At 44.0% G+C, this 27,673-nt stretch overlaps 2 protein-coding genes, 1 long non-coding RNA gene and 1 gene segment (V, D, J or C); all 4 read left to right on the forward strand.

Moving 5' to 3' along the window:
• Positions 1-18,659, forward strand: part of LOC142465229 (immunoglobulin lambda-1 light chain-like) — a 53,888-nt gene extending 35,229 nt beyond the window's left edge. Inside the window, exons 3-4 of the mRNA XM_075569228.1 lie at positions 16,113-16,150; positions 17,899-18,659. Coding sequence (XP_075425343.1) covers positions 16,113-16,150; positions 17,899-18,218 — 358 coding nt within the window. The 3' untranslated portion in view covers positions 18,219-18,659. The remainder of the gene's footprint in view (positions 1-16,112; positions 16,151-17,898) is intronic.
• Positions 1,557-14,364, forward strand: LOC142465202 (immunoglobulin lambda-1 light chain-like). The gene is made up of 6 exons (XM_075569204.1): positions 1,557-1,660; positions 1,757-2,054; positions 7,111-7,145; positions 9,320-9,637; positions 11,767-11,859; positions 13,605-14,364. The coding sequence occupies exons 1-6, from the start codon at positions 1,615-1,617 to the stop codon at positions 13,922-13,924; spliced, it is 1,110 nt and encodes a 369-aa protein (XP_075425319.1). The 5' UTR covers positions 1,557-1,614; the 3' UTR covers positions 13,925-14,364.
• A 1,097-nt stretch (positions 18,660-19,756) lies between the features above and the next one.
• On the forward strand, positions 19,757-22,952 carry LOC142464873 (uncharacterized). Its single transcript, XR_012787745.1, has 2 exons — positions 19,757-20,444; positions 22,192-22,952. It is a non-coding gene; the product is annotated as an uncharacterized LOC142464873 (long non-coding RNA).
• A 984-nt stretch (positions 22,953-23,936) lies between these two features.
• Positions 23,937-27,240, forward strand: LOC142465230 (immunoglobulin lambda constant 1-like). The segment is given in 3 exon segments: positions 23,937-24,108; positions 24,616-24,735; positions 26,481-27,240. Coding segments are annotated over 3 exon segments (612 nt in total).
• Positions 27,241-27,673: the final 433 nt, after the last annotated feature.

Below are 27,673 nucleotides of genomic sequence, written 5' to 3' on the forward strand. Positions count from 1 at the left end.
GATCTCCGGGGTGCAGCCCGAGGACGATGCAGATTATTACTGTAAGATTTGGAGCAATAATAATGCAGCACAGTGATACAGACAGATAGGGAAGTGAGACTATAATATGACTCTAGGGTCCCAGAGGTGCAGATCCCTCGGTGCTACAGAGGGGAGAGTCCAGAGCTAAACGTCCCATCATACAGTAAGGTTGTTATCTTGTGAAGGTTTCAGTGCTACAACACGTCCCTGTGACCTTCAGTACTGGGACTGGGGGTAAAACCTGCCCACTGTGGGACTTACTGTGGTTCTTCTATCTGGCCCTGGCACAACAGATTCTCAATACACAGAAGCCTTTGTCACTGCCCTCTGCCTCCCATCCAATGACCCGGTCAGGAGCAGGATCAGCACCGCGGCCAGCTCCCTGCTGGAACCCTTCAATGACTGTGATCTGATCCCTGGATATTGAGAGAAGTCTGTTTATTAGACACTCTCTATTACCCTTCTATCCACTCCCAGCTCTCAAACCCCACGGGCTCACTCCCAGGTCTGCTGAGGTTTATATCAGTGATGGGAGGATAGGTATAAGGTGCTGCAGTGTTAGGGAGCAGAGACACACACAGCCAGAGCTGCTTCCCCCCACCCAGCCTGGGTGCCAGACTGTGTCTCAGCACATAGTGTCACACAATCACTGGCTGTATTACCATGCAGCAGGTAGTGTGTTCCATGTAATCACAGCTATAAGCAGTAACACTGCACACACTGAGCAAACTCACTTGGTCCAGGAGAGGATAAAACATGAAATGTAAAACTACGGAGGAGAAATACTCTGTAAAGTTCCCTTCTGATCCCAAAGTGATTAAATGTGCCTCAGATAGGAAACATTACTAATGAAGCCTCTCCCTGTCCAGCTTTTGCTCCTGTTTTACCCTGTGTGCATCAGCTTGTGATTTGGGGAGAGTCTTATAGGGGGTTATATGATGTACATATTGTTATGGGACGTACCCAGCAAATTCTGCATCTCTGCCCTTCATATTTACTTCTTTTCTGTGTGAGCCTGGCTGATATTCTGCAGAACATATAAGAACACAACACAAGAAAGTTCTTATCGCTCTCCAAAAACACCACGATTAGCCTAAAATCCCATGGGGCATAGGGAATAGGAGATATAGGGGGTAACCAAATAGTTGCAGATCATATTCCTGTGGGAGTATCTACATGCTGCTGTTTTACTAATTGTAAGTAATTCTGTGCTTCTGTTGTTGTAATAAATTGAACCTATCTCACCCTGGTTTTTTCTTTCTCTGCGCTCCACCTCCCATCTCTTTTTTTTTTTTTTTTTAAACATATAAGAAACCTGATCAATAATCTTATTCTATCTGACAGTCACAAGCAGAAATCACCAGAGAAACTGTTGCCAAACCATTACCCATCAGTCATATAGGCAGGATCCCCAGTGCCCGCCCAATCAGAAAGTTGGGAGGAGCCAGAAGCAGCCAATTAGATGTGCACTGATTTGCATATAGGGCACAATGTTAAAAAAAAATCTGCATTTTATTTAAGGTGGATCTGGAGGATCCCAACCAGAGATCGGGTTGTCTCATAGAGCAGAGCTGTCCTGTCCTGTCCTGCACCATGTCCTGGGCTGCCCTCCTCCTCACTGTGACCTCTCTCTGCACATGTAAGGGGGATTATTACTCTCTCTCAGTTACTCTGTCCCCCCCCCCCCCCAGCTCCTCTCTGTGACTTTAACATCTCCCTTCTCTTCCTTTCCTAGGTTGTGTTGGGCAGTATGTGCTGACTCAGCCGCCCTCAGTGTCTGTGAGACCAGGAGAGACTGTGAGCCTCACCTGTACTGGGAACAATATTGGTAGCAAGAGTGTGCACTGGTACCAGCAGACATCGGGCGGCGCCCCCCGGCTTATTATTTATAGGGATAGTAACAGACCCGCGGGGATCCCAGATCGGTTCTCTGGCACTAACTCTGGTAACACGGCCACTTTAACTGTCACTGGTTCCCGGGCAGAGGACGAGGCTAATTATTACTGTCAGGTGTGGGATAGTAACACTGCTGCACAGTGACACAGGCAGGGAGGGAAGTCACACAGAAACCTGACTGTGACAGTGACACAGTGATGTGAGAGACACAGGAAATAATAAACCTCCCCTCACAGTGTGCATGAGATTAGGGGAATAACGCAGAGAATATATAAAGGGCCCTGTGACATTAATGTGGGCAAAGAATAAGAGGTGACATTAATTAGGGGGGATACACGTTTCATAGAAAAAGTCAAACACATTTTAAAATTTACTAAAGCCCAACATTTCATCATTATTAATCTATTCTTATTACTTAAATTAAATATTAGAAATGGTTTAATATGTGCAGGCTTTTATGCAGCATGACATAAGGAAGAAAGACAAGGTTAACAGTGAGACTTTGTTGGGATTTTGTGAATTTGGATGTGTGTTGATTTTGTGTGTTTTTGCGTTCTAGCTTTTTTTGGTCACACCTTAACAGCCCCCCAGTAAATTGTACAGTCTTACAGGGTCACAACACATGGGACTGGATCACCTTACTCCTATCAGGTCACTGTGACCACGAACTAGAATGTCACTTTAACCCTTTCCATGCCAGGGGTCTCTGCGAATGCATTATCACTGCGATGTGAGACACTATAATAGTGTTACTGTGCCCTGATAATAACAAACCTCTACATTAATATCACAGAACCTGCATTCCCATGCCCTATAACTCCTCCCCTAACTGCTCCTATACCCGCGCCCTATAACTCCTCCCCTAACTGCTCCTATACCCGCGCCCTATAACTCCTCCCCTAACTGCTCCTATACCCGCGCCCTATAACTCCTCCCCTAACTTTTCCCTTACCCGCGCCCTATAACTCCTCCCCTAACTGCTCCTATACCCGCGCCCTATAACTCCTCCCCTAACTGCTCCTATACCCGCGCCCTATAACTCCTCCCCTAACTGCTCCTATACCCACTCCCTATAACTCCTCCCATAACTGCTCCTATACCCGCTCCCTATAACTCCTCCCCTAACTGCTCCTATACCCGCTCCCTATAACTCCTCCCCTAACTGCTCCTATACCCGCTCCCTATAACTCCTCCCCTAACTGCTCCTATACCCGCTCCCTATAACTCCTCCCCTAACTGCTCCTATACCCCGCTCCCTATAACTCCTCCCCTAACTGCTCCTATACCCGCTCCCTATAACTCCTCCCCTAACTGCTCCTATACCCGCTCCCTATAACTCTTCCCTAACTGCTCCTATACCCGCTCCCTATAACTCCTCCCCTAACTGCTCCTATACCCGCTCCCTATAACTCCTCCCCTAACTGCTCCTATACCCGCTCCCTATAACTCCTCCCCTAACTGCTCCTATACCCGCTCCCTATAACTCCTCCCCTAACTGCTCCTATACCCGCTCCCTATAACTCCTCCCCTAACGGCTCCTATACCCCGCTCCCTATAACTCCTCCCCTAACTGCTCCTATACCCGCTCCCTATAACTCCTCCCCTAACTGCTCCTATACCCGCTCCCTATAACTCCTCCCCTAACTGCTCCTATACCCGCTCCCTATAACTCCTCCCCTAACTGCTCCTATACCCGCTCCCTATAACTCCTCCCCTAACTGCTCCTATACCCCGCTCCCTATAACTCCTCCCCTAACTGCTCCTATACCCGCGCCCTATAACTCTTCCCTAACTGCTTCTATACCCACTCCTATAACTCCTCCCCTAACTGCCCCTATACCCGTTCCCTATAACTCTTCCCTAACTGCTCCTATACCCGCTCCCTATAACTCCTCCCCTAACTGCTCCTATACCCGCTCCCTATAACTCCTCCCCTAACTGCTCCTATACCCGCTCCCTATAACTCCTCCCCTAACTGCTCCTATACCCGCTCCCTATAACTCCTCCCCTAACTGCTCCTATACCCGCTCCCTATAACTCCTCCCCTAACTGCTCCTATACCCGCTCCCTATAACTCCTCCCCTAACTGCACCGTCACACAGAGGGCAGGTCTCCACTGCCCCACCAGAACCGACCTTTTCAACCAAAACCCTCCTGGTGGACCTCCTCCATTCAGAAGCTGCCATGTTGCAGGATGGCTGTTTATAAAGATAATCTGTCAGATCCATATATGCATTAATTAATAAATCATGTGTGAGAGAGAGACTGACAAATCGTCCCCATCATCCTGCTCCCCTGTATCCCTGACAGTATAAATATGTGGGGGCCCTTTTGGATATAATGTTTGAAGGATCCTCAGCTCTGCAGATGATATTTTCTCTCTAATGTGGAACTACACAATTTATTATTTCATTCCAGAGAACACCCGAAGGAGAGACTTATGAGGCTTATGAGTTCAAACTACATCTATAAATAACTTATATGCTTATCCACAAAAGTTCTCATAAACTGTGTTAAACCTTCTACAAATCTACAATGATTTGACCTTTCTGCTAATTGTGTAAAACTGCAGTAAAATTCGAATAAAATGGGTAAATTCCAGGGGTTTTCTTCAGGGGGGGCAGGAGGGGGAGTTCCATGGGTGAACATCCATCCAAGTTTCCCGGAGTGGTTACGGGGTTTGCCTGAGGATAAGTGGCAATGTACCGCTCCCAGCAAAGGCGACTTGTTGCACAGAGTAGAAATATCTGAAGCTTGAACTGAACCCACAAGAGTGTGTCCAACCCTTTAAACACTACACCGCACTTCTTCTTTATACATTGCGTCATTACTTTCTCACGACACCTTGCACCATCAGTGAGAGCATGACAGGCCTTTCCAGCACATTTATAAGACCTGCTCGCTTTTAATTTCCTGTACGCTTAACGTGTCACTTCCTGTCTGCTGAATTGTTGTACAGAGGAAGTGATAGAACAGCAGCACCCCCGGAAATGGACAGGAAACACAGGTAGGAGCCAATCTTAATATTAGTCTAGGCCTCAATTAGATAATCCTATCTTATCTCCATATAAAGTGTCCATGACAGACTCCAACACAGGAAGGCAGCAGCCTTGGATTTCATCATATGCAACCAACGCAATTTATCAGACGCATTATACAAATATCAAAATATCACACCACTTGTACTGTTGTATTACAAATCATTTTTGGCTACCCAGGTTAGACCTCATGCTGAGATAAGCAAGCAGCAGAAAGGGGGTAAACACTTTCCCCTTATTGAAATGACAAGTAAAACACTCATTTTATAAAGCACTACACACCATTCTCAGTTACAATATACACTGTTACTTGTCTTACTGGTGATGGAGTTGCTGGAAGACCACATTTCCCTTTTCTTTCAGTGAGGCACAAGGAGGAACAGCCGAGGAGACTGGGCATGGTAAGAATGACCTTCTCACCATATCACCAGCAAGTCAAGGTTATTATAGTACGTAAGACAGGTCCCCCACCCTCTGTGACCGCTCTGCTAATAGTGCGTGACTATGTGTCAGTGACTTGTTGACATCTCTCAGCTCGGAATCTTTAGGTTTGTGAACGTCACTAGCTGAGCTGAGAAGTGACAGAATAGAAAGGGAGTGAGACCCTCAAACACAGAGCAGCTGTCACTGACCTAGGGGTGGTGACACAGAAGGACATTTTGTTGCCCTTAACACTTGGTGACTGAGATTCCATTAGTTTTTTTTCACTTGGCTGTGATTCTGATTGGGGCTCTTGTGCTGTTGGTTTATTGGTCACAATAGCTGTTACATGGACCTCAACTACAAAAAGTTTCTACTGGTCCAGTGAGGATGCTCCCATCACCGACCTTCCGATAACAATTTTACTCAACACACAAGTCATAGAAAACCATGCATAGGCAGTGCTAAATACAAACTGGGGGACACTGGGTTTGCTCCTAGATCGCCCCCACTCCGTACAGAACACAGTGACGGAGCATTGGATCCAGGTAAGCTTCGGTGTGGAACTGTATTACCTTTTATTGGTCCGCACTGGACAGAAATGTTTCACATGCGCCTTCATGTTACCCTCACGTCTTGTATGTTTAGTGAGGTACAGGACATGTTCTTACTTGTGTTAGTGATGCACAATATCTGTCAGGGACTCGCCACAAAGATAACAAGCGCTAATGATGTTTCAGGAGGGGTGGGGCAGTTGTCTATGTGTGGTCATTGTGGTTACAGAGGACATACAAGGTCACACGTGGAGTCTGGCCTCAAGTCTGCAGGGAAATGATTGCGCTTCCTATCACATACTCGTATGTTTGATGCACTGATCATAATATAATCCCAGTGTTGTAATGTGTGTTCACTAAAATGCTGCCTGCGTTGTTGGTGTTATAAAAATAATAGATACTCATGTATTAGTGAGCTGGTCATTATCTCATGAAGTTTATGAGAAAGTTATGGATCAGTGATTTATTCTGATTTGTGGTCATAAAGAAGAAGAATATTGTGAGGAGATGGGGTGAGGGAGGTGGTAATTCTGACAACTGTGCTTCTATAAACTGGTTCTGTCCCACTTCTAAGAAATAGAATGGCCCCTGTCTCCCTTCTTCTTCTGTCCTCCTTCTAGCACTTATTCCATAGAGTGGGGTAGCACACATCTAACAATTTATTGGCTTCCATGCAAGTTTAATCTGTGTACCACCTCACTACTATAGGGAGAATTATTATTTGTCCTCGATGTCCTCCAGATCTTTCATTTTGTACCATCTATCCTCCCGACCGCTGTCCTCCTGGGTACTTTGGTCTCCAGTGCAAGGATGCAGATTGCATGTCCCTTGTACATCAAATCCAGCTACCACTTGCACAATTTGCCCCAAACCATGCAAGATCAATAGCTTGAACTTGATGGACGTACGTCTTTTTTCAACCTCATCTACTATGTAACTATGTAAGATCATGGAGAAACACTGCACAGTCTCGGTGATACTTGGTGCCTCTCGCAGTTTCCCTTGTCACATTGTTTCCCGTTGACAATGGTGATGCTTCCATGTTTGTTACAATGATTCTGCTATAGTGATCCAATTAGCTTCTTTATGAAGACACCTGCAAGCCATGTTCACGTGTGTTTCATTAGCATGTCTTGTAGACCTTGACATGGTTTTTGCACGGCGTTGTGCCACTGTGGGTATATGTTCGGGGGTGGAACCCAGCTGGACGTCCTAAGTAAGTGTCACTATATGTCTCTCCTTAGCTTGTTTGACGTATGTTGATATTTTTACTCATTACCTTTCTCTCTATGGTTGTAGGTTGGTGTCTGGTAAAATGTTCTGTCTATTAATGTCAAGTTTTATTAGTATTATTGCAAAACCTGTTCCTCTTACCTCCACATCTCATCTTTACTTGGAAGGTGTTATAAATTAATTCTGCCATACAACTGTTGTGCTTTCTTATCTAACACGTTTTACTGTATCTCATACAAGTGCTAATATGTGTTTGTGTCAATGTAAAGAGAAGTTTTTTTTCTCAGAGGGGTTTTAGGAAATGTAATCAGTAGAACATTTGTTGTAAAAATCTGATTAATATGAAAACATCCTGTTTTCTGTATGTGCCCTTTAGGAATCATATGTTCAGCTTGTATGTGATTTTATGTAGAAGTATCAATGTGTAGAATAGATCAATTAATTCTATAAAGAAATCAGTTTCTGCTTTTCTCAAATTAAAATAATCCCTGATAGATCATGTTTACTTTATAAAAATGTGTAAATTGTCCTAAACCATTGAATCTGTAACTAGACGTCTTTTCTTATTCTATAACTCTCTCTGTAGGTGCAAACAGCTATGTGTCACCCTGCTCCTCTATACAGTACCTGTGACATAGCTGTGTCTCTCCTTGCTGTCACTGATATCTCTCACACAGTTTCTCTCCTTCCCACGAGAAGACGCTTTGTGTCTGTGTTTTTCACATTTAAAACAATAGATTTGTACAAAGACTTCAAATCTACAAAACAATTGATATATTTTACCTAAAGAATAAATGTCCCAGGGAATTAGATATAAAGATGCAGGATTCTCCCAGAGGCTAAAATATTTCATCTCTGTAACATTTTCCTCTTCAACCAATATTCACTTGTTTATTCTTTTTCCTCGTCCAAGTAAACTTATTTTTGGTACAAAGACAGACAATCTATTCACTAAAGTCTCTTGGCTGCAAAATCGGAGCACAAACAGCACCAGATTTAGCAAAGAAAACGAATTTATTGTAAGTAATTGGAGACTTTCCCCTAATAAATCTGGTGCTGTTTTTTCACTGGTTTTGCAGCCGAGAGACTTTAGTAAATATTTCCCAAAATCTCTCATTACAAACAGAAGGAACATCGCCAGCCCGGTGTTACCGCTGATAACTGCAATTCTCTGCAAATGTTTCGCAAAGTTTGGGACTGAATGAAAACTTTGTCTGTTTCGTGTTTCTGCTGATCCGTATTTTAATGAATGGGATCGATGCCGCTTACATTATGTCTGATCTGGGGCAAATTACCTTTATCTCTCGGTGTCTTCCCAGGACATTCATATAAATTAAGATCATTATCTCAATGTGCGTTTCCTGGCAAAATATCCTAAATATAGAAACAATATGTGTGTGATTGTGTGTTTCATTGTATTGTTCTCTCATTTGATGCTCACTGTTTGTTACAGAGATGGGTAATATGTTACTGAGGTTAACTGTTATGGAAAGTTCTAGCTGTATTGGGTCTGACTGAAAGTGTTAGATTTGTATAAGATAATTATTCATAGATATAATAATATGTGCAGAACTTTCCAAATCTCACAGCTCCCTTCTTTATGTGTAATGTAAAGAGATGGCCTGTGATGTATGGAAAGCTCTGTACACACTGTTATGTATATAAATAATTATGTTGTGGTACCAATAAAAGGTGTCACATCTTATAATAAATCTTTGTAGTTAAAATAAGTTTGGGGGAAATGGCTGTGTGTAACCCAGCCCCTCGCCCCCCAGGTTGGTTTTGTCAATGGAACATTCTAAAGATCTTGGATGACTTGTCATTATCACTAAGGCCCTAACAATATAACTGTCACACATGGAGCTTTGTGATTGGCTCAGACTGTTGTCATAGATACAGTCAACTTATTGGCTCCAATCTGTATAACCAGGTCTTTGGAATGTTCTATTCATAACCAATTCATGGGGGAGTTGGGTTTATGTGACATGGGGGAGGTGATCTCACGTAGGGTTCCTGTGCATGAGACGCCCTTATGGCAGGAGGACGGTGACACTAACCCTAATACAGGACTTTTCTCACTGCATGTCCTCTGTAATAAATGACTTATCTGTGGTCACTGCCTTGTTTCTCACTGTGTCCCTCTGCTGTCCCCAATAGCCGGTGACGTGAAGGCTCCCTCAGTGTCCCTCTTCCCTCCCTCTGCGGAGGAGATAGCCACCAATAAGGCCACCCTGGTCTGCTCGCTGACCGACTTCACGCCCAAGTCTGCGTCGGTGAAGTGGACGGTGGACGGGAAGGATCAGAGTGACGGGGTGCAGACCTCGGTAGTCAGTAAGCAGAGTGACAACACGTACATGCAGAACAGTTTCTACACCATGCCCGTCTCCGACTGGCTCAAGCACGACAGCTTCGCCTGCAAAGTGACACATCAGGGCAAGGACATCGTCCAGACGCTGAAGAGATCCGAGTGTGTTTAACCCTTTCACCGCCCTCCCCTGTCTATTCCTCTAGTGACTGACTGGTCAACGCTGAAGCTATAACCCCTTCACTGCCACAGGGGCTTGCAGTGCATTGTGGGACAATGTGTTTCAGGCTCCTGAGGCAGTGATGGGGTTAATGCTTGTTCTACACCTAGTTCCTGTATTCAGGGATTCTGTGCTTTGCAGTTACACATTATCCTCTATATAAGGGGTTAATGACCTAGTATTACCTATTGCTCCTTCTAATATATCCCCCGTCTTCTTACTGTCCTCTCCATCTGTGGTCTTAACCCCTGCAGTGCTGAGCTAGCCTGACGTGAGGGTTTTCCAGCACCTAAGAGGTTACACGGCTTTGTGATGTCACTATGTGGAGGTCACCTCCTGTTCCTTGTGTCACTTTGTCTGCCTGAATCATTCAATAAAACAATTGTATCTTTATCGGTCTCTGTCATTTCTTATCCCCAATCCTGGATTGATATAAAGTGTCACATGGGAAGAGAGCGCACAGCAAGATGCCTTATTAACCCTGTCACTCCTCAGGGCCACGAATATGTGCGGACCAACATATAAACAGGAACAAATAATACAAAATGTAACCAGCCAATCAGAATCCAGCTTATGGATAAGAATCTTTTCTTATCATTTCATGGCCCAAATGGACCTGCAGTTCTCTGCTTCACGTGCTGCAGATACAGAACCTCCCACAGTAACTCCTAACCCACACTCCGCCCAATGCTATATTACTTATATAATCACATGGGATCCATGGCTACTCACTCACCAAATAAAACAGTCTTTATACGCAGTCCCACGGTAATACTTGGTATAAACTGCACTATATAACAATATAAACCCATCGGTGCTGTGGGACATACATGTATGTTACATACACACGTGTGTTGCCCTTTCTGGCAGTGGTTACGTTCTGTAACATATGAAATCCCAAATCAGCCCCAGCCTGCCGCCCCCAGGGTCTGGGACCCGAGCTGAGAAATGTCCTTGTTATGACAGAGATGTATAGTGGGGGAAGTGACCAGTGACAGGTCGGTGTAGGGACAGACGCTGCGTGCGGCCTCACGTACGCATGGACACTGCGCTGGGACATTATACTGACAGTAAGGAGGGGGAGATCTGTGACAAACACTGACCCCCAAGACATGGAATGAGGGGACGTAGCATGGGACATGTCACATGTAACAAACAGCACACACGTCATGGTAACATGAAGTCACTGACACCAACAAACAGGGGGACACATTAACCGTTTTGCTGCCAGAAACTCTTTAGAAGGCAATGCATTGCAGGCCCCTCTGGCAGAGAATGGGTTAATTGTGCTCTGAGCCTTCACGTTACACGCGCTGTGATAAATACTAGTGACAATCGGCTTGTAGCTGAGAGATGCTCTAGGAGTCTGGAGATGGAACATGATGTGGGCTGCTGGCATCAGAGCTGAAGTACTAGCAGCAGTGGAGGCTGGGGGTGCGGGACGTGTGAGAGGTCAGAGGTCAGGGCCACCCCAAGATATGAAGGTAAAAGCCAGGGATAATAGCCAGGTGTGTCCAGTGTCCGGTCTGATGAGGATTTTAATTGTACTAAGTGGGCAAAGTTATTTCCAAGAGTGGTGATGGGACCCCAGCAACCCTTAATTATCTCAGTGTAATTACCATCCAGGGCCTGTCTCCCGGGCAAGATCCAGTGTTTGCCGTGTGTACAGAGCGTTTTAAACCTCACAAGTCTCTTCTTCATTGTTACACATTAAGAATAAGCCTGGGATTATCCCAAATCTTTGTACACTCTATAAATAATCTATATGTCCTTGATCCATATTACAAGTTATCACAAATCCTATGGTAAATCTACACTTCCCCAGGGCAACACAGAGACTAGAACTTTTATATAAATAGGTAATAACCTCATTGTAATTATTTAGAATGTGTCCCTGCATTTAAACACTAACCAGGAGAGGGATTTCAGGGAAGTCTTGTGTAATGAACCCAAATATTGTTTAATAAAAACATTGCTGCTCATCCATGTGAAATAAGAACAGACAAAGAACACACGGAATGTCTCAGAGGTCCTGAGCTCCAGCACCCCTAGAACCTATCAGTCCGAGCAATGTCCTAGGTGGCCCCAGGTTAGCAAACCTTGTAGGGTTTTTGTACAGCTCTGAAGCACTGTGGTGGATTTTCGGTGGTGGAACCCAAGTCGACGTCCTCAGTAAGTACCCTCATCATTCATTATAGGGTCTTATACGTGTTTTATTTTTCATCTGCCCGCTTTCTTTCTCCATCTGATCCCACAGCACATAAGGTAAGTTTATGTTTACTTTATAAAAATGTGTAAATTGTCCTAAACGATTGAATCTGTAACTAGATGTCTTTTCTTATTCTATAACTCTCTCTGTAGGTGCAAACAGCTATGTGTCTCCCTGCTCCTCTATACCTGTGACATAGCTGTGTCTCTCCTTGCTGTCACTGTTATCTCTCACACAGTTTCTCTCCTTCCCACGAGAAGACGCTTTGTGTCTGTGTTTTCCCCATTTGAAACAATAGATTTGTACAAAGACTTTAAATCTACAAAACACTTGATCTATTTTACCTAAAGAATAAATGTCCCAGGGAATTAGTTATAAAGATGCAGGATTCTCCCAGAGGCTAAAATATTTCATCTCTGTAACATTTTCCTCTTCAACCAATATTCATGTGTTTATTCTTTTTCCTCGTCCAAGTAAACTTATTTTTGGTACAAAGACAGACAATCTATTCACTAAAGTTTCTCGGCTGCAAAATTGGAGCACAAACAGCACCAGATTTATCAAAGAAAAGGAATTTATTGTAAGTAATTGGAGACTTTCCCCTAATAAATCTGGTGCTGTTTTTTCCACTTGTTTTGCAGCCGAGAGACTTTAGTAAATAATTCCCAAAGTGTCTCATTACAAACAGAAGGAACATCGCCAGCCCGGTGTTACAGCCGATAACTACAATTCTCTGCAAATGTTCCGCAAAGTTTGGGACTGAATGAAAACTTTGTCTGTTTCGTGTTTCTGCTGATCCGTATTTTAATGAATGGGATCGATGCCGCTTACATTTTGTCTGATCTGGGGCAAATTACCTTTATCTCTCGTGTCTTCCCAGGACATTCATATAAATTAAAATCATTTTCTCAATGTGCGTTTCCTGGCGAAATATCCTAAATATAGAAACAATATGTGTGTGATTGTGTGTTTCATTGTATTGTTCTCTCATTTGATGCTCACTGTTTGTTACAGGGAGGGGTAATATGTTACTGAGGTTAACTGTTATGGAAAGTTCTAGCTGTATTGGTTCTGAATGAAAGTGTTAGATTTGTATAAGATAATTATTCATAGATATAATAATATGTGCAGAACTTTCCAAATCTCACAGCTCCCTTCTTTATGTGTAATGTAAAGAGATGGCCTGTGAGGTATGGAAAGCTTTATACACACTGTTATGTATATACATTATTATCTTGTGGTACCAATAAAAGGTGTCACATCTTATAACAAATCTGTATAGTTAAAATAAGTTTGGGGGAAATTACTGTGTGTCAGCCCCTCCCCCCCCCCCAGGTTGGTTTTATCAATGGAACTTTCTAAAGATCTTGGATGACTTGTCATTATTATTGTGCCCTAACAATGGAACTTTCACACATGGAGCTTTGTGATTGGCTCAGACTGTTGTCATAGATACAGTCAACCTATTTGCTCCAATCTGTATAACCAGGTCTTTGGAACGTTATATTGATACCCAATTCATGGGGGGAGTTAGGTTTATGTGATAATTTGAGAGGGGACCTCATGTATCATGAGACGCCCTTATGGCAGGAGGACGGTGACACTAACCCTAATACAGGACTTTTCTCACTGCATGTCCTCTCTAATAAATGACTTATCTGTGGTCACTGCCTTGTTTCTCACTGTGTCCCTCTCCTGTCCCCAACAGCCGGTGACGTGAAGGCTCCCTCAGTGTCCCTCTTCCCTCCCTCTGCGGAGGAGATATCCACCAATAAGGCCACCCTGGTCTGCTCGCTGACCGACTTCACGCCCAAGTCTGCGTCGGTGAAGTGGACGGTGGACGGGAAGGATCAGAGTGACGGGGTGCAGACCTCGGTAGTCAGTAAACAGAGTGACAACGCGTACATGCAGAACAGTTTCTACACCATGCCCGTCTCCGACTGGCTCAAGCACGACAGCTTCGCCTGCAAAGTGACACATCAGGGCAAGGACATCGTCCAGACGCTGAAGAGATCCGAGTGTGTTTAACCCTCTCACCCCCTCCCCTGTCTGTTCCTCTAGTGCCTGACTGGTCAACGCCGAAGCTATAACCCCTTCACTGCCACAGGGGCTTGCAGTGCATTGTGGGACAATGTGTTTCAGGCTCCTGAGGCAGTGATGGGGTTAATGCTTGTTCTACACCTAGTTCCTGTATTCAGGGATTCTGTGCTTTGCAGTTACACATTATCTTCTATATAAGGGGTTAATGACCTAGTATTACCTATTGCTCCTTCTAATATATCCCCCGTCTTCTTACTTTCCTCTCCATCTGTGGTCTTAACCCCTGCAGTGCTGAACTAGCCTGACGTGAGGGGTTTCCAGCACCTAAGAGGTTACACGGCTTTGTGATGTCACTATGTGGAGGTCACCTCCTGTTCCTTGTGTCACTTTGTCTGCCTGAATCATTCAATAAAACAATTGTATCTTTATCGGGTCTCTGTCGGTTCTTATCCCCAGTCCTGGATTGATATAAAGTGTCACATGGGAAGAGAGCGCACAGCAAGATGCCTTATTAACCCTGTCACTCCTCAGGGCCACGAATATGTGCGGACCAACATATAAACAGGAACAAACAATACAAAATGTAACCAGCCAATCAGAATCCAGCTTATGGATAAGAATCTTTTCTTATAATTTCATGGCCCAAATGGACCTGCAGTTCTCTGCTTCACGTGCTGCAGATACAGAACCTCCCACAGTAACTCCTAACCCACACTCCGCCCAATGCTATATTACTTATATAATCACATGGGATCCATGGCTACTCACTCACCAAATAAAGCAGTCTTTATACGCAGTCCCACGGTAATACTTGGTATAAATTGCACTATATAACAATATAAACCCATCGGTGCTGTGGGACATACATGTATGTTACATACACACGTGTGTTGCCCTTTCTGGCAGTGGTTACGTTCTGTAACATATGAAATCCCAAATCAGCCCCAGCCTGCCGCCCCCAGGGTCTGGGACCCGAGCTGAGAAATGTCCTTGTTATGACAGAGATGTATAGTGGGGGAAGTGACCAGTGACAGGTCGGTGTAGGGACAGACGCTGCGTGCGGCCTCACGTACGCATGGACCCTGCGCTGGGACATTATACTGACAGTAAGGAGGGGGAGATCTGTGACAATCACTGACCCCCAAGACATGGAATGAGGGGACGTAGCATGGGACATGTCACATGTAACAAACAGCACACACGTCATGGTAACATGAAGTCACTGACACCAACAAACAGGGGGACACATTAACCGTTTTGCTGCCAGAAACTCTTTAGAAGGCAATGCATTGCAGGCCCCTCTGGCAGAGAATGGGTTAATTGTGCTCTGAGCCTTCACGTTACACGCGCTGTGATAAATACTAGTGACAATCGGCTTGTAGCTGAGAGATGCTCTAGGAGTCTGGAGATGGACCATGATGTGGGCTGCTGGCATCAGAGCTGAAGTACTAGCAGCAGTGGAGGCTGCGGGCGCGGGACGTGTGAGAGGTCAGAGGTCAGGGCCACCCCAAGATATGAAGGTAAAAGCCAGGGATAATAGCCAGGTGTGTCCAGTGTCCGGTCTGATGAGGATTTTAATTGTACTAAGTTGGGAAAGTTATTTCCAAGAGAGATGTAGTGATGGGACCTCAACAACCCTGAATTATCTCAGTGTAATTACCATCCAGGGCCTGTCTCCCGGGTCAGATCCAGTGTTGAGCTGTGTGTGCAGAGCGTTTTAAACCTCACAAGTCTCTTCTTCATTGTTACACATTAAGAATAGGCCGGGGATTTTCCCACAGCTTTGTACACTCTGTAATTAAACTATATATCCTTTATCCAGATTACAAGTTATCACAAATCCTATGGTAAATCTGCACTTCCCCAGGGCAACACAGAGACTAGAACTTTTATATAAATAGGTAATAACCTCATTGTAATTATTTAGAATGTGTCCCTGCATTTAAACACTAACCAAGAGAGGGATTTCAGGGAAGTCTTGTGTAATGAACCCAAATATTGTTTAATAAAAACATTGCTGCTCATCCACGTGAAATAAGAACAGACAAAGAACACACGGAATGTCTCAGAGGTCCTGAGCTCCAGCACCCCTAGATCCTATCAGTCCGAGCAATGTCCTAGGTGGCCCCAGGTTAGCAAACCTTGTAGGGTTTTTGTACAGCTCTGAAGCACTGTGGTGGCTTTTCGGTGGTGGAACCCAAGTCGACGTCCTCAGTAAGTACCCTCATCATTCATTATAGGGTCTTATACGTGTTTTATTTTTCATCTGCTCGCTTTCTTTCTCCATCTGATCCCACAGCACATAAGGTAAGTTTATGTTTACTTTATAAAAATGTGTAAATTGTCCTAAACGATTGAATCTGTAACTAGATGTCTTTTCTTATTCTATAACTTTCTCTGTAGGTGCAAACAGCTATGTGTCACCCTGCTCCTCTATACCTGTGACATAGCTGTGTCTCTCCTTGCTGTCACTGTTATCTCTCACACAGTTTCTCTCCTTCCCACGAGAAGACGCTTTGTGTCTGTGTTTTCCCCATTTGAAACAATAGATTTGTACAAAGACTTTAAATCTACAAAACACTTGATCTATTTTACCTAAAGAATAAATGTCCCAGGGAATTAGTTATAAAGATGCAGGATTCTCCCAGAGGCTAAAATATTTCATCTCTGTAACATTTTCCTCTTCAACCAATATTCATGTGTTTATTCTTTTTCCTCGTCCAAGTAAACTTATTTTTGGTACAAAGACAGACAATCTATTCACTAAAGTTTCTCGGCTGCAAAATTGGAGCACAAACAGCAGCAGATTTATCAAAGAAAAGGAATTTATTGTAAGTAATTGGAGACTTTCCCCTAATAAATCTGGTGCTGTTTTTTCCACTTGTTTTGCAGCCGAGAGACTTTAGTAAATAATTCCCAAAGTGTCACATTACAAACAGAAGGAACATCGCCAGCCCGGTGTTACCGCCGATAACTACAATTCTCTGCAAATGTTCTGCAAAGTTTGGGACTGAATGAAAACTTTGTCTGTTTCGTGTTTCTGCTGATCCGTATTTTAATGAATGGGATCGATGCCGCTTACATTTTGTCTGATCTGGGGCAAATTACCTTTATCTCTCGTGTCTTCCCAGGACATTCATATAAATTAAAATCATTTTCTCAATGTGCGTTTCCTGGCGAAATATCCTAAATATAGAAACAATATGTGTGTGATTGTGTGTTTCATTGTATTGTTCTCTCATTTGATGCTCACTGTTTGTTACAGGGAGGGGTAATATGTTACTGAGGTTAACTGTTATGGAAAGTTCTATCTGTATTGGTTCTGAATGAAAGTGTTAGATTTGTATAAGATAATTATTCATAGATATAATAATATGTGCAGAACTTTCCAAATCTCACAGCTCCCTTCTTTATGTGTAATGTAAAGAGATGGCCTGTGAGGTATGGAAAGCTTTATACACACTGTTATGTATATACATTATTATCTTGTGGTACCAATAAAAGGTGTCACATCTTATAACAAATCTGTATAGTTAAAATAAGTTTGGGGGAAATTACTGTGTGTCAGCCCCTCCCCCCCCCCCCCCAGGTTGGTTTTATCAATGGAACTTTCTAAAGATCTTGGATGACTTGTCATTATTATTGTGCCCTAACAATGGAACTTTCACACATGGAGCTTTGTGATTGGCTCAGACTGTTGTCATAGATACAGTCAACCTATTTGCTCCAATCTGTATAACCAGGTCTTTGGAACGTTATATTGATACCCAATTCATGGGGGGAGTTAGGTTTATGTGATAATTTGAGAGGGGACCTCATGTATCATGAGACGCCCTTATGGCAGGAGGACGGTGACACTAACCCTAATACAGGACTTTTCTCACTGCATGTCCTCTCTAATAAATGACTTATCTGTGGTCACTGCCTTGTTTCTCACTGTGTCCCTCTCCTGTCCCCAACAGCCGGTGACGTGAAGGCTCCCTCAGTGTCCCTCTTCCCTCCCTCTGCGGAGGAGATAGCCACCAATAAGGCCACCCTGGTCTGCTCGCTGACCGACTTCACGCCCAAGTCTGCGTCGGTGAAGTGGATGGTGGACGGGAAGGATCAGAGTGACGGGGTGCAGACCTCGGTAGTCAGTAAACAGAGTGACAACGCGTACATGCAGAACAGTTTCTACACCATGCCCGTCTCCGACTGGCTCAAGCACGACAGCTTCGCCTGCAAAGTGACACATCAGGGCAAGGACATCGTCCAGACGCTGAAGAGATCCGAGTGTGTTTAACCCTTTCACCGCCCTCCCCTGCCTATTCCTCTAGTGCCTGACTGGTCAACGCCGAAGCTACAACCCCTTCACTGCCACAGGGGCTTGCAGTGCATTGTGGGACAATGTGTTTCAGGCTCCTGAGGCAGTGATGGGGTTAATGCTTGTTCTACACCTAGTTCCTGTATTCAGGGATTCTGTGCTTTGCAGTTACACATTATCCTCTATATAAGGGGTTAATGACCTAGTATTACCTATTGCTCCTTCTAATATATCCCCCGTCTTCTTACTGTCCTCTCCACCTGTGGTCTTAACCCCTGCAGTGCTGAACTAGCCTGACGTGAGGGGTTTCCAGCACCTAAGAGGTTACACGGCTTTGTGATGTCACTATGTGGAGGTCACCTCCTGTTCCTTGTGTCACTTTGTCTGCCTGAATCATTCAATAAAACAATTGTATCTTTATCGGTCTCTGTCATTTCTTATCCCCAGTCCTGTAATGATATAAAGTGTCACATGGGAAGAGAGCGCACAGCAAGATGCCTTATTAACCCTGTCACTCCTCAGGGCCACGAATATGTGCGGACCAACATATAAACAGGAACAAATAATACAAAATGTAACCAGCCAATCAGAATCCAGCTTATGGATAAGAATCTTTTCTTATCATTTCATGGCCCAAATGGACCTGCAGTTCTCTGCTTCACGTGCTGCAGATACAGAACCTCCCACAGTAACTCCTAACCCACACTCCGCCCAATGCTATATTTCTTATATAATCACATGGGATCCATGGCTACTCACTCACCAAATAAAACAGTCTTTATACGCAGTCCCACGGTAATACTTGGTATAAACTGCACTATGTAACAATATAAACCCATCGGTGCTGTGGGACTTACATGTATGTTACATACACACGTGTGTTGCCCTTTCTGGCAGTGGTTACATTCTGTAACATATGAAATCCCAAATCAGCCCCAACCTGCCGCCCCCAGGGTCTGGGACCCGAGCTGAGAAATGTCCTTGTTATGACAGAGATGTATAGTGGGGGAAGTGACCAGTGACAGGTCGGTGTAGGGACAGACGCTGCGTGCGGCCTCACGTGCGCATGGACCCTGCGCTGGGACATTATACTGACAGTAAGGAGGGGGAGATCTGTGACAATCACTGACCCCCAAGACATGGAATGAGGGGACGTAGCATGGGACATGTCACATGTAACAAACAGCACACACGTCATGGTAACATGAAGTCACTGACACCAACAAACAGGGGGACACATTAACCGTTTTGCTGCCAGAAACTCTTTAGAAGGCAATGCATTGCAGGCCCCTCTGGCAGAGAATGGGTTAATTGTGCTCTGAGCCTTCACGTTACACGCGCTGTGATAAATACTAGTGACAATCGGCTTGTAGCTGAGAGATGCTCTAGGAGTCTGGAGATGGACCATGATGTGGGCTGCTGGCATCAGAGCTGAAGTACTAGCAGCAGTGGAGGCTGCGGGCGCGGGACGTGTGAGAGGTCAGAGGTCAGGGCCACCCCAAGATATGAAGGTAAAAGCCAGGGATAATAGCCAGGTGTGTCCAGTGTCCGGTCTGATGAGGATTTTAATTGTACTAAGTTGGGAAAGTTATTTCCAAGAGAGATGTAGTGATGGGACCTCAACAACCCTGAATTATCTCAGTGTAATTACCATCCAGGGCCTGTCTCCCGGGTCAGATCCAGTGTTGAGCTGTGTGTGCAGAGCGTTTTAAACCTCACAAGTCTCTTCTTCATTGTTACACATTAAGAATAGGCCGGGGATTTTCCCACAGCTTTGTACACTCTGTAATTAAACTATATATCCTTTATCCAGATTACAAGTTATCACAAATCCTATGGTAAATCTGCACTTCCCCAGGGCAACACAGAGACTAGAACTTTTATATAAATAGGTAATAACCTCATTGTAATTATTTAGAATGTGTCCCTGCATTTAAACACTAACCAAGAGAGGGATTTCAGGGAAGTCTTGTGTAATGAACCCAAATATTGTTTAATAAAAACATTGCTGCTCATCCACGTGAAATAAGAACAGACAAAGAACACACGGAATGTCTCAGAGGTCCTGAGCTCCAGCACCCCTAGATCCTATCAGTCCGAGCAATGTCCTAGGTGGCCCCAGGTTAGCAAACCTTGTAGGGTTTTTGTACAGCTCTGAAGCACTGTGGTGGCTTTTCGGTGGTGGAACCCAAGTCGACGTCCTCAGTAAGTACCCTCATCATTCATTATAGGGTCTTATACGTGTTTTATTTTTCATCTGCTCGCTTTCTTTCTCCATCTGATCCCACAGCACATAAGGTAAGTTTATGTTTACTTTATAAAAATGTGTAAATTGTCCTAAACGATTGAATCTGTAACTAGATGTCTTTTCTTATTCTATAACTTTCTCTGTAGGTGCAAACAGCTATGTGTCACCCTGCTCCTCTATACCTGTGACATAGCTGTGTCTCTCCTTGCTGTCACTGTTATCTCTCACACAGTTTCTCTCCTTCCCACGAGAAGACGCTTTGTGTCTGTGTTTTCCCCATTTGAAACAATAGATTTGTACAAAGACTTTAAATCTGCAAAACACTTGATCTATTTTACCTAAAGAATAAATGTCCCAGGGAATTAGTTATAAAGATGCAGGATTCTCCCAGAGGCTAAAATATTTCATCTCTGTAACATTTTCCTCTTCAACCAATATTCATGTGTTTATTCTTTTTCCTCGTCCAAGTAAACTTATTTTTGGTACAAAGACAGACAATCTATTCACTAAAGTTTCTCGGCTGCAAAATTGGAGCACAAACAGCAGCAGATTTATCAAAGAAAAGGAATTTATTGTAAGTAATTGGAGACTTTCCCCTAATAAATCTGGTGCTGTTTTTTCCACTTGTTTTGCAGCCGAGAGACTTTAGTAAATAATTCCCAAAGTGTCACATTACAAACAGAAGGAACATCGCCAGCCCGGTGTTACCGCCGATAACTACAATTCTCTGCAAATGTTCTGCAAAGTTTGGGACTGAATGAAAACTTTGTCTGTTTCGTGTTTCTGCTGATCCGTATTTTAATGAATGGGATCGATGCCGCTTACATTTTGTCTGATCTGGGGCAAATTACCTTTATCTCTCGTGTCTTCCCAGGACATTCATATAAATTAAAATCATTTTCTCAATGTGCGTTTCCTGGCGAAATATCCTAAATATAGAAACAATATGTGTGTGATTGTGTGTTTCATTGTATTGTTCTCTCATTTGATGCTCACTGTTTGTTACAGGGAGGGGTAATATGTTACTGAGGTTAACTGTTATGGAAAGTTCTATCTGTATTGGTTCTGAATGAAAGTGTTAGATTTGTATAAGATAATTATTCATAGATATAATAATATGTGCAGAACTTTCCAAATCTCACAGCTCCCTTCTTTATGTGTAATGTAAAGAGATGGCCTGTGAGGTATGGAAAGCTTTATACACACTGTTATGTATATACATTATTATCTTGTGGTACCAATAAAAGGTGTCACATCTTATAACAAATCTGTATAGTTAAAATAAGTTTGGGGGAAATTACTGTGTGTCAGCCCCTCCCCCCCCCCCCCAGGTTGGTTTTATCAATGGAACTTTCTAAAGATCTTGGATGACTTGTCATTATTATTGTGCCCTAACAATGGAACTTTCACACATGGAGCTTTGTGATTGGCTCAGACTGTTGTCATAGATACAGTCAACCTATTTGCTCCAATCTGTATAACCAGGTCTTTGGAACGTTATATTGATACCCAATTCATGGGGGGAGTTAGGTTTATGTGATAATTTGAGAGGGGACCTCATGTATCATGAGACGCCCTTATGGCAGGAGGACGGTGACACTAACCCTAATACAGGACTTTTCTCACTGCATGTCCTCTCTAATAAATGACTTATCTGTGGTCACTGCCTTGTTTCTCACTGTGTCCCTCTCCTGTCCCCAACAGCCGGTGACGTGAAGGCTCCCTCAGTGTCCCTCTTCCCTCCCTCTGCGGAGGAGATAGCCACCAATAAGGCCACCCTGGTCTGCTCGCTGACCGACTTCACGCCCAAGTCTGCGTCGGTGAAGTGGACGGTGGACGGGAAGGATCAGAGTGACGGGGTGCAGACCTCGGTAGTCAGTAAACAGAGTGACAACGCGTACATGCAGAACAGTTTCTACACCATGCCCGTCTCCGACTGGCTCAAGCACGACAGCTTCGCCTGCAAAGTGACACATCAGGGCAAGGACATCGTCCAGACGCTGAAGAGATCCGAGTGTGTTTAACCCTTTCACCCCGCTCCCCTGTCTATTCCTCTAGTGCCTGACTGGTCAACGCTGAAGCTATAACCCCTTCACTGCCACAGGGACTTGCAGTGCATTGTGGGACAATGTGTTTCAGGCTCCTGAGGCAGTGATGGGGTTAATGCTTGTTCTACACCTAGTTCCTGTATTCAGGGATTCTGTGCTTTGCAGTTACACATTATCCTCTATATAAGGGGTTAATGACCTAGTATTACCTATTGCTCCTTCTAATATATTCCCCGTCTTCTTACTGTCCTCTCCATCTGTGGTCTTAACCCCTGCAGTGCTGAGCTAGCCTGACGTGAGGGTTTTCCAGCACCTAAGAGGTTACACGGCTTTGTGATGTCACTATGTGGAGGTCACCTCCTGTTCCTTGTGTCACTTTGTCTGCCTGAATCATTCAATAAAACAATTGTATCTTTATCGGTCTCTGTCATTTCTTATCCCCAGTCCTGATTGATATAAAGTGTCACATGGGAAGAGAGCGCACAGCAAGATGCCTTATTAACCCTGTCACTCCTCAGGGCCACGAATATGTGCGGACCAACATATAAACAGGAACAAATAATACAAAATGTAACCAGCCAATCAGAATCCAGCTTATGTATAAGAATCTTTTCTTATAATTTCATGGCCCAAATGGACCTGCAGTTCTCTGCTTCACGTGCTGCAGATACAGAACCTCCCACAGTAACTCCTAACCCACACTCCGCCCAATGCTATATTACTTATATAATCACATGGGATCCATGGCTACTCACTCACCAAATAAAGCAGTCTTTATACGCAGTCCCACGTTAATACTTGGTATAAACTGCACTATATAACAATATAAACCCATCGGTGCTGTGGGACATACATGTATGTTACATACACACGTGTGTTGCCCTTTCTGACAGTGGTTACGTTCTGTAACATATGAAATCCCAAATCAGCCCCAGCCTGCCGCCCCCACGGTCTGGGACCCGAGCTGAGAAATGTCCTTGTTATGACAGAGATGTATAGTGGGGGAAGTGACCAGTGACAGGTCGGTGTAGGGACAGACGCTGCGTGCGGCCTCACGTACGCATGGACACTGCGCTGGGACATTATACTGACAGTAAGGAGGGGGAGATCTGTGACAAACACTGACCCCCAAGACATGGAATGAGGGGACGTAGCATGGGACATGTCACATGTAACAAACAGCACACACGTCATGGTAACATGAAGTCACTGACACCAACAAACAGGGGGACACATTAACCGTTTTGCTTCCAGAAACTCTTTAGAAGGCAATGCATTGCAGGCCCGCTGGCAGAGAATGGGTTAATTGTGCTCTGAGCCTTCACGTTACACGGGCTGTGATAAATACTAGTGACAATCGGCTTGTAGCTGAGAGATGCTCTAGGAGTCTGGAGATGGACCATGATGTGGGCTGCTGGCATCAGAGCTGAAGTACTAGCAGCAGTGGAGGCTGCGGGCGCGGGACGTGTGAGAGGTCAGAGGTCAGGGCCACCCCAAGATATGAAGGTAAAAGCCAGGGATAATAGCCAGGTGTGTCCAGTGTCCGGTCTGATGAGGATGTTCATTGTGCTAAGTGGGCAAAATTATTTCCAAGAGAGATGTAGTGATGGGACCCCAACAACCCTTAATTATCTCAGTGTAATTACCATCCAGGGCCTGTCTCCCGGGTCAGATCCAGTGTTGAGCTGTGTGTGCAGAGCGTTTTAAACCTCACAAGTCTCTTCTTCATTGTTACACATTAAGAATAGGCCGGGGATTTTCCCACAGCTTTGTACACTCTGTAATTAAACTATATATCCTTTATCCAGATTACAAGTTATCACAAATCCTATGGTAAATCTGCACTTCCCCAGGGCAACACAGAGACTAGAACTTTTATATAAATAGGTAATAACCTCATTGTAATTATTTAGAATGTGTCCCTGCATTTAGACACTAACCAAGAGAGGGATTTCAGGGAAGTCTTGTGTAATGAACCCAAATATTGTTTAATAAAAACATTGCTGCTCATCCATGTGAAATAAGAACAGACAAAGAACACACGGAATGTCTCAGAGGTCCTGAGCTCCAGCACCCCTAGATCCTATCAGTCCGAGCAATGTCCTAGGTGGCCCCAGGTTAGCAAACCTTGTAGGGTTTTTGTACAGCTCTGAAGCACTGTGGTGGATTTTCGGTGGTGGAACCCAAGTCGACGTCCTCAGTAAGTACCCTCATCATTCATTATAGGGTCTTATACGTGTTTTATTTTTCATCTGCCCGCTTTCTTTCTCCATCTGATCTCACAGCACATAAGGTAAGTTTATGTTTACTTTATAAAAATGTGTAAATTGTCCTAAACGATTGAATCTGTAACTAGATGTCTTTTCTTATTCTATAACTCTCTCTGTAGGTGCAAACAGCTATGTGTCACCCTGCTCCTCTATACCTGTGACATAGCTGTGTCTCTCCTTGCTGTCACTGTTATCTCTCACACAGTTTCTCTCCTTCCCACGAGAAGACGCTTTGTGTCTGTGTTTTCCCCATTTGAAACAATAGATTTGTACAAAGACTTTAAATCTACAAAACACTTGATCTATTTTACCTAAAGAATAAATGTCCCAGGGAATTAGTTATAAAGATGCAGGATTCTCCCAGAGGCTAAAATATTTCATCTCTGTAACATTTTCCTCTTCAACCAATATTCATGTGTTTATTCTTTTTCCTCGTCCAAGTAAACTTATTTTTGGTACAAAGACAGACAATCTATTCACTAAAGTTTCTCGGCTGCAAAATTGGAGCACAAACAGCAGCAGATTTATCAAAGAAAAGGAATTTATTGTAAGTAATTGGAGACTTTCCCCTAATAAATCTGGTGCTGTTTTTTCCACTTGTTTTGCAGCCGAGAGACTTCAGTAAATAATTCCCAAAGTGTCTCATTACAAACAGAAGGAACATCGCCAGCCCGCTGTTACAGCCGATAACTACAATTCTCTGCAAATGTTCCGCAAAGTTTGGGACTGAATGAAAACTTTGTCTGTTTCGTGTTTCTGCTGATCCATATTTTAATGAATGGGATCGATGCCGCTTACATTATGTCTGATCTGGGGCAAATTACCTTTATCTCTCGTGTCTTCCCAGGACATTCATATAAATTAAAATCATTTTCTCAATGTGCGTTTCCTGGCGAAATATCCTAAATATAGAAACAATATGTGTGTGATTGTGTGTTTCATTGTATTGTTCTCTCATTTGATGCTCACTGTTTGTTACAGGGAGGGGTAATATGTTACTGAGGTTAACTGTTATGGGAAGTTCTAGCTCTATTGGTTCTGAATGAAAGTGTTAGATTTGTATAAGATAATTATTCATAGATATAATAATATGTGCAGAACTTTCCAAATCTCACAGCTCCCTTCTTTATGTGTAATGTAAAGAGATGGCCTGTGAGGTATGGAAAGCTTTATACACACTGTTATGTATATACATTATTATCTTGTGGTACCAATAAAAGGTGTCACATCTTATAACAAATCTGTATAGTTAAAATAAGTTTGGGGGAAATTACTGTGTGTCAGCCCCTCCCCCCCCCCCAGGTTGGTTTTATCAATGGAACTTTCTAAAGATCTTGGATGACTTGTCATTATTATTGTGCCCTAACAATGGAACTTTCACACATGGAGCTTTGTGATTGGATCAGACTGTTGTCATAGATACAGTCAACCTATTTGCTCCAATCTGTATAACCAGGTCTTTGGAACGTTCTATTCATACCCAATTCATGGGGGGAGTTAGGTTTATGTGATAATTTGAGAGGGGACCTCATGTATCATGAGACGCCCTTATGGCAGGAGGACGGTGACACTAACCCTAATACAGGACTTTTCTCACTGCATGTCCTCTCTAATAAATGACTTATCTGTGGTCACTGCCTTGTTTCTCACTGTGTCCCTCTCCTGTCCCCAACAGCCGGTGACGTGAAGGCTCCCTCAGTGTCCCTCTTCCCTCCCTCTGCGGAGGAGATAGCCACCAATAAGGCCACCCTGGTCTGCTCGCTGACCGACTTCACGCCCAAGTCTGCGTCGGTGAAGTGGACGGTGGACGGGAAGGATCAGAGTGACGGGGTGCAGACCTCGGTAGTCAGTAAGCAGAGTGACCACACGTACATGCAGAACAGTTTCTACACCATGCCCGTCTCCGACTGGCTCAAGCACGACAGCTTCGCCTGCAAAGTGACACATCAGGGCAAGGACATCGTCCAGACGCTGAAGAGATCCGAGTGTGTTTAACCCTCTCACCCCGCTCCCCTGTCTATTCCTCTAGTGCCTGACTGGTCAACGCCGAAGCTATAACCCCTTCACTGCCACAGGGGCTTGCAGTGCATTGTGGGACAATGTGTTTCAGGCTCCTGGGCAATGATGGGGTTAATGCTTGTTCTACACCTAGTTCCTGTATTCAGGGATTCTGTGCTTTGCAGTTACACATTATCCTCTATATAAGGGGTTAATGACCTAGTATTACCTATTGCTCCTTCTAATATATTCCCCGTCTTCTTACTGTCCTCTCCATCTGTGGTCTTAACCCCTGCAGTGCTGAGCTAGCCTGACGTGAGGGTTTTCCAGCACCTAAGAGGTTACACGGCTTTGTGATGTCACTATGTGGAGGTCACCTCCTGTTCCTTGTGTCACTTTGTCTGCCTGAATCATTCAATAAAACAATTGTATCTTTATCGGGTCTCTGTTGTTTCTTATCCCCAATCCTGGATTGATATAAAGTGTCACATGGGAAGAGAGCGCACAGCAAGATGCCTTATTAACCCTGTCACTCCTCAGGGCCACGAATATGTGCGGACCAACATATAAATAGGAGAAATAATACAAAATGTAACCAGTCAATCAGAATCTCGCTTATGGATAAGAATCTTTTCTTATAATTTCATGGCCCAAATGGACCTGCAGTTCTCTGCTTCACATGCTGCAGATACAGAACCTCCCACAGTAACTCCTAACCCACACTCCGCCCAATGCTATATTACTTATATAATCACATGGGATCCATAGCTACTCACTCACCAAATAAAGCAGTCTTTATACGCAGTCCCACGGTAATACTTGGTATAAACTGCACTATATAACAATATAAACCCATCGGTGCTGTGGGAC

The sequence above is a fragment of the Ascaphus truei genome, chromosome 13, assembly GCF_040206685.1.
Source record: "Ascaphus truei isolate aAscTru1 chromosome 13, aAscTru1.hap1, whole genome shotgun sequence".
In the NCBI taxonomy this organism is placed as follows: Eukaryota; Metazoa; Chordata; class Amphibia; order Anura; family Ascaphidae; genus Ascaphus; species Ascaphus truei.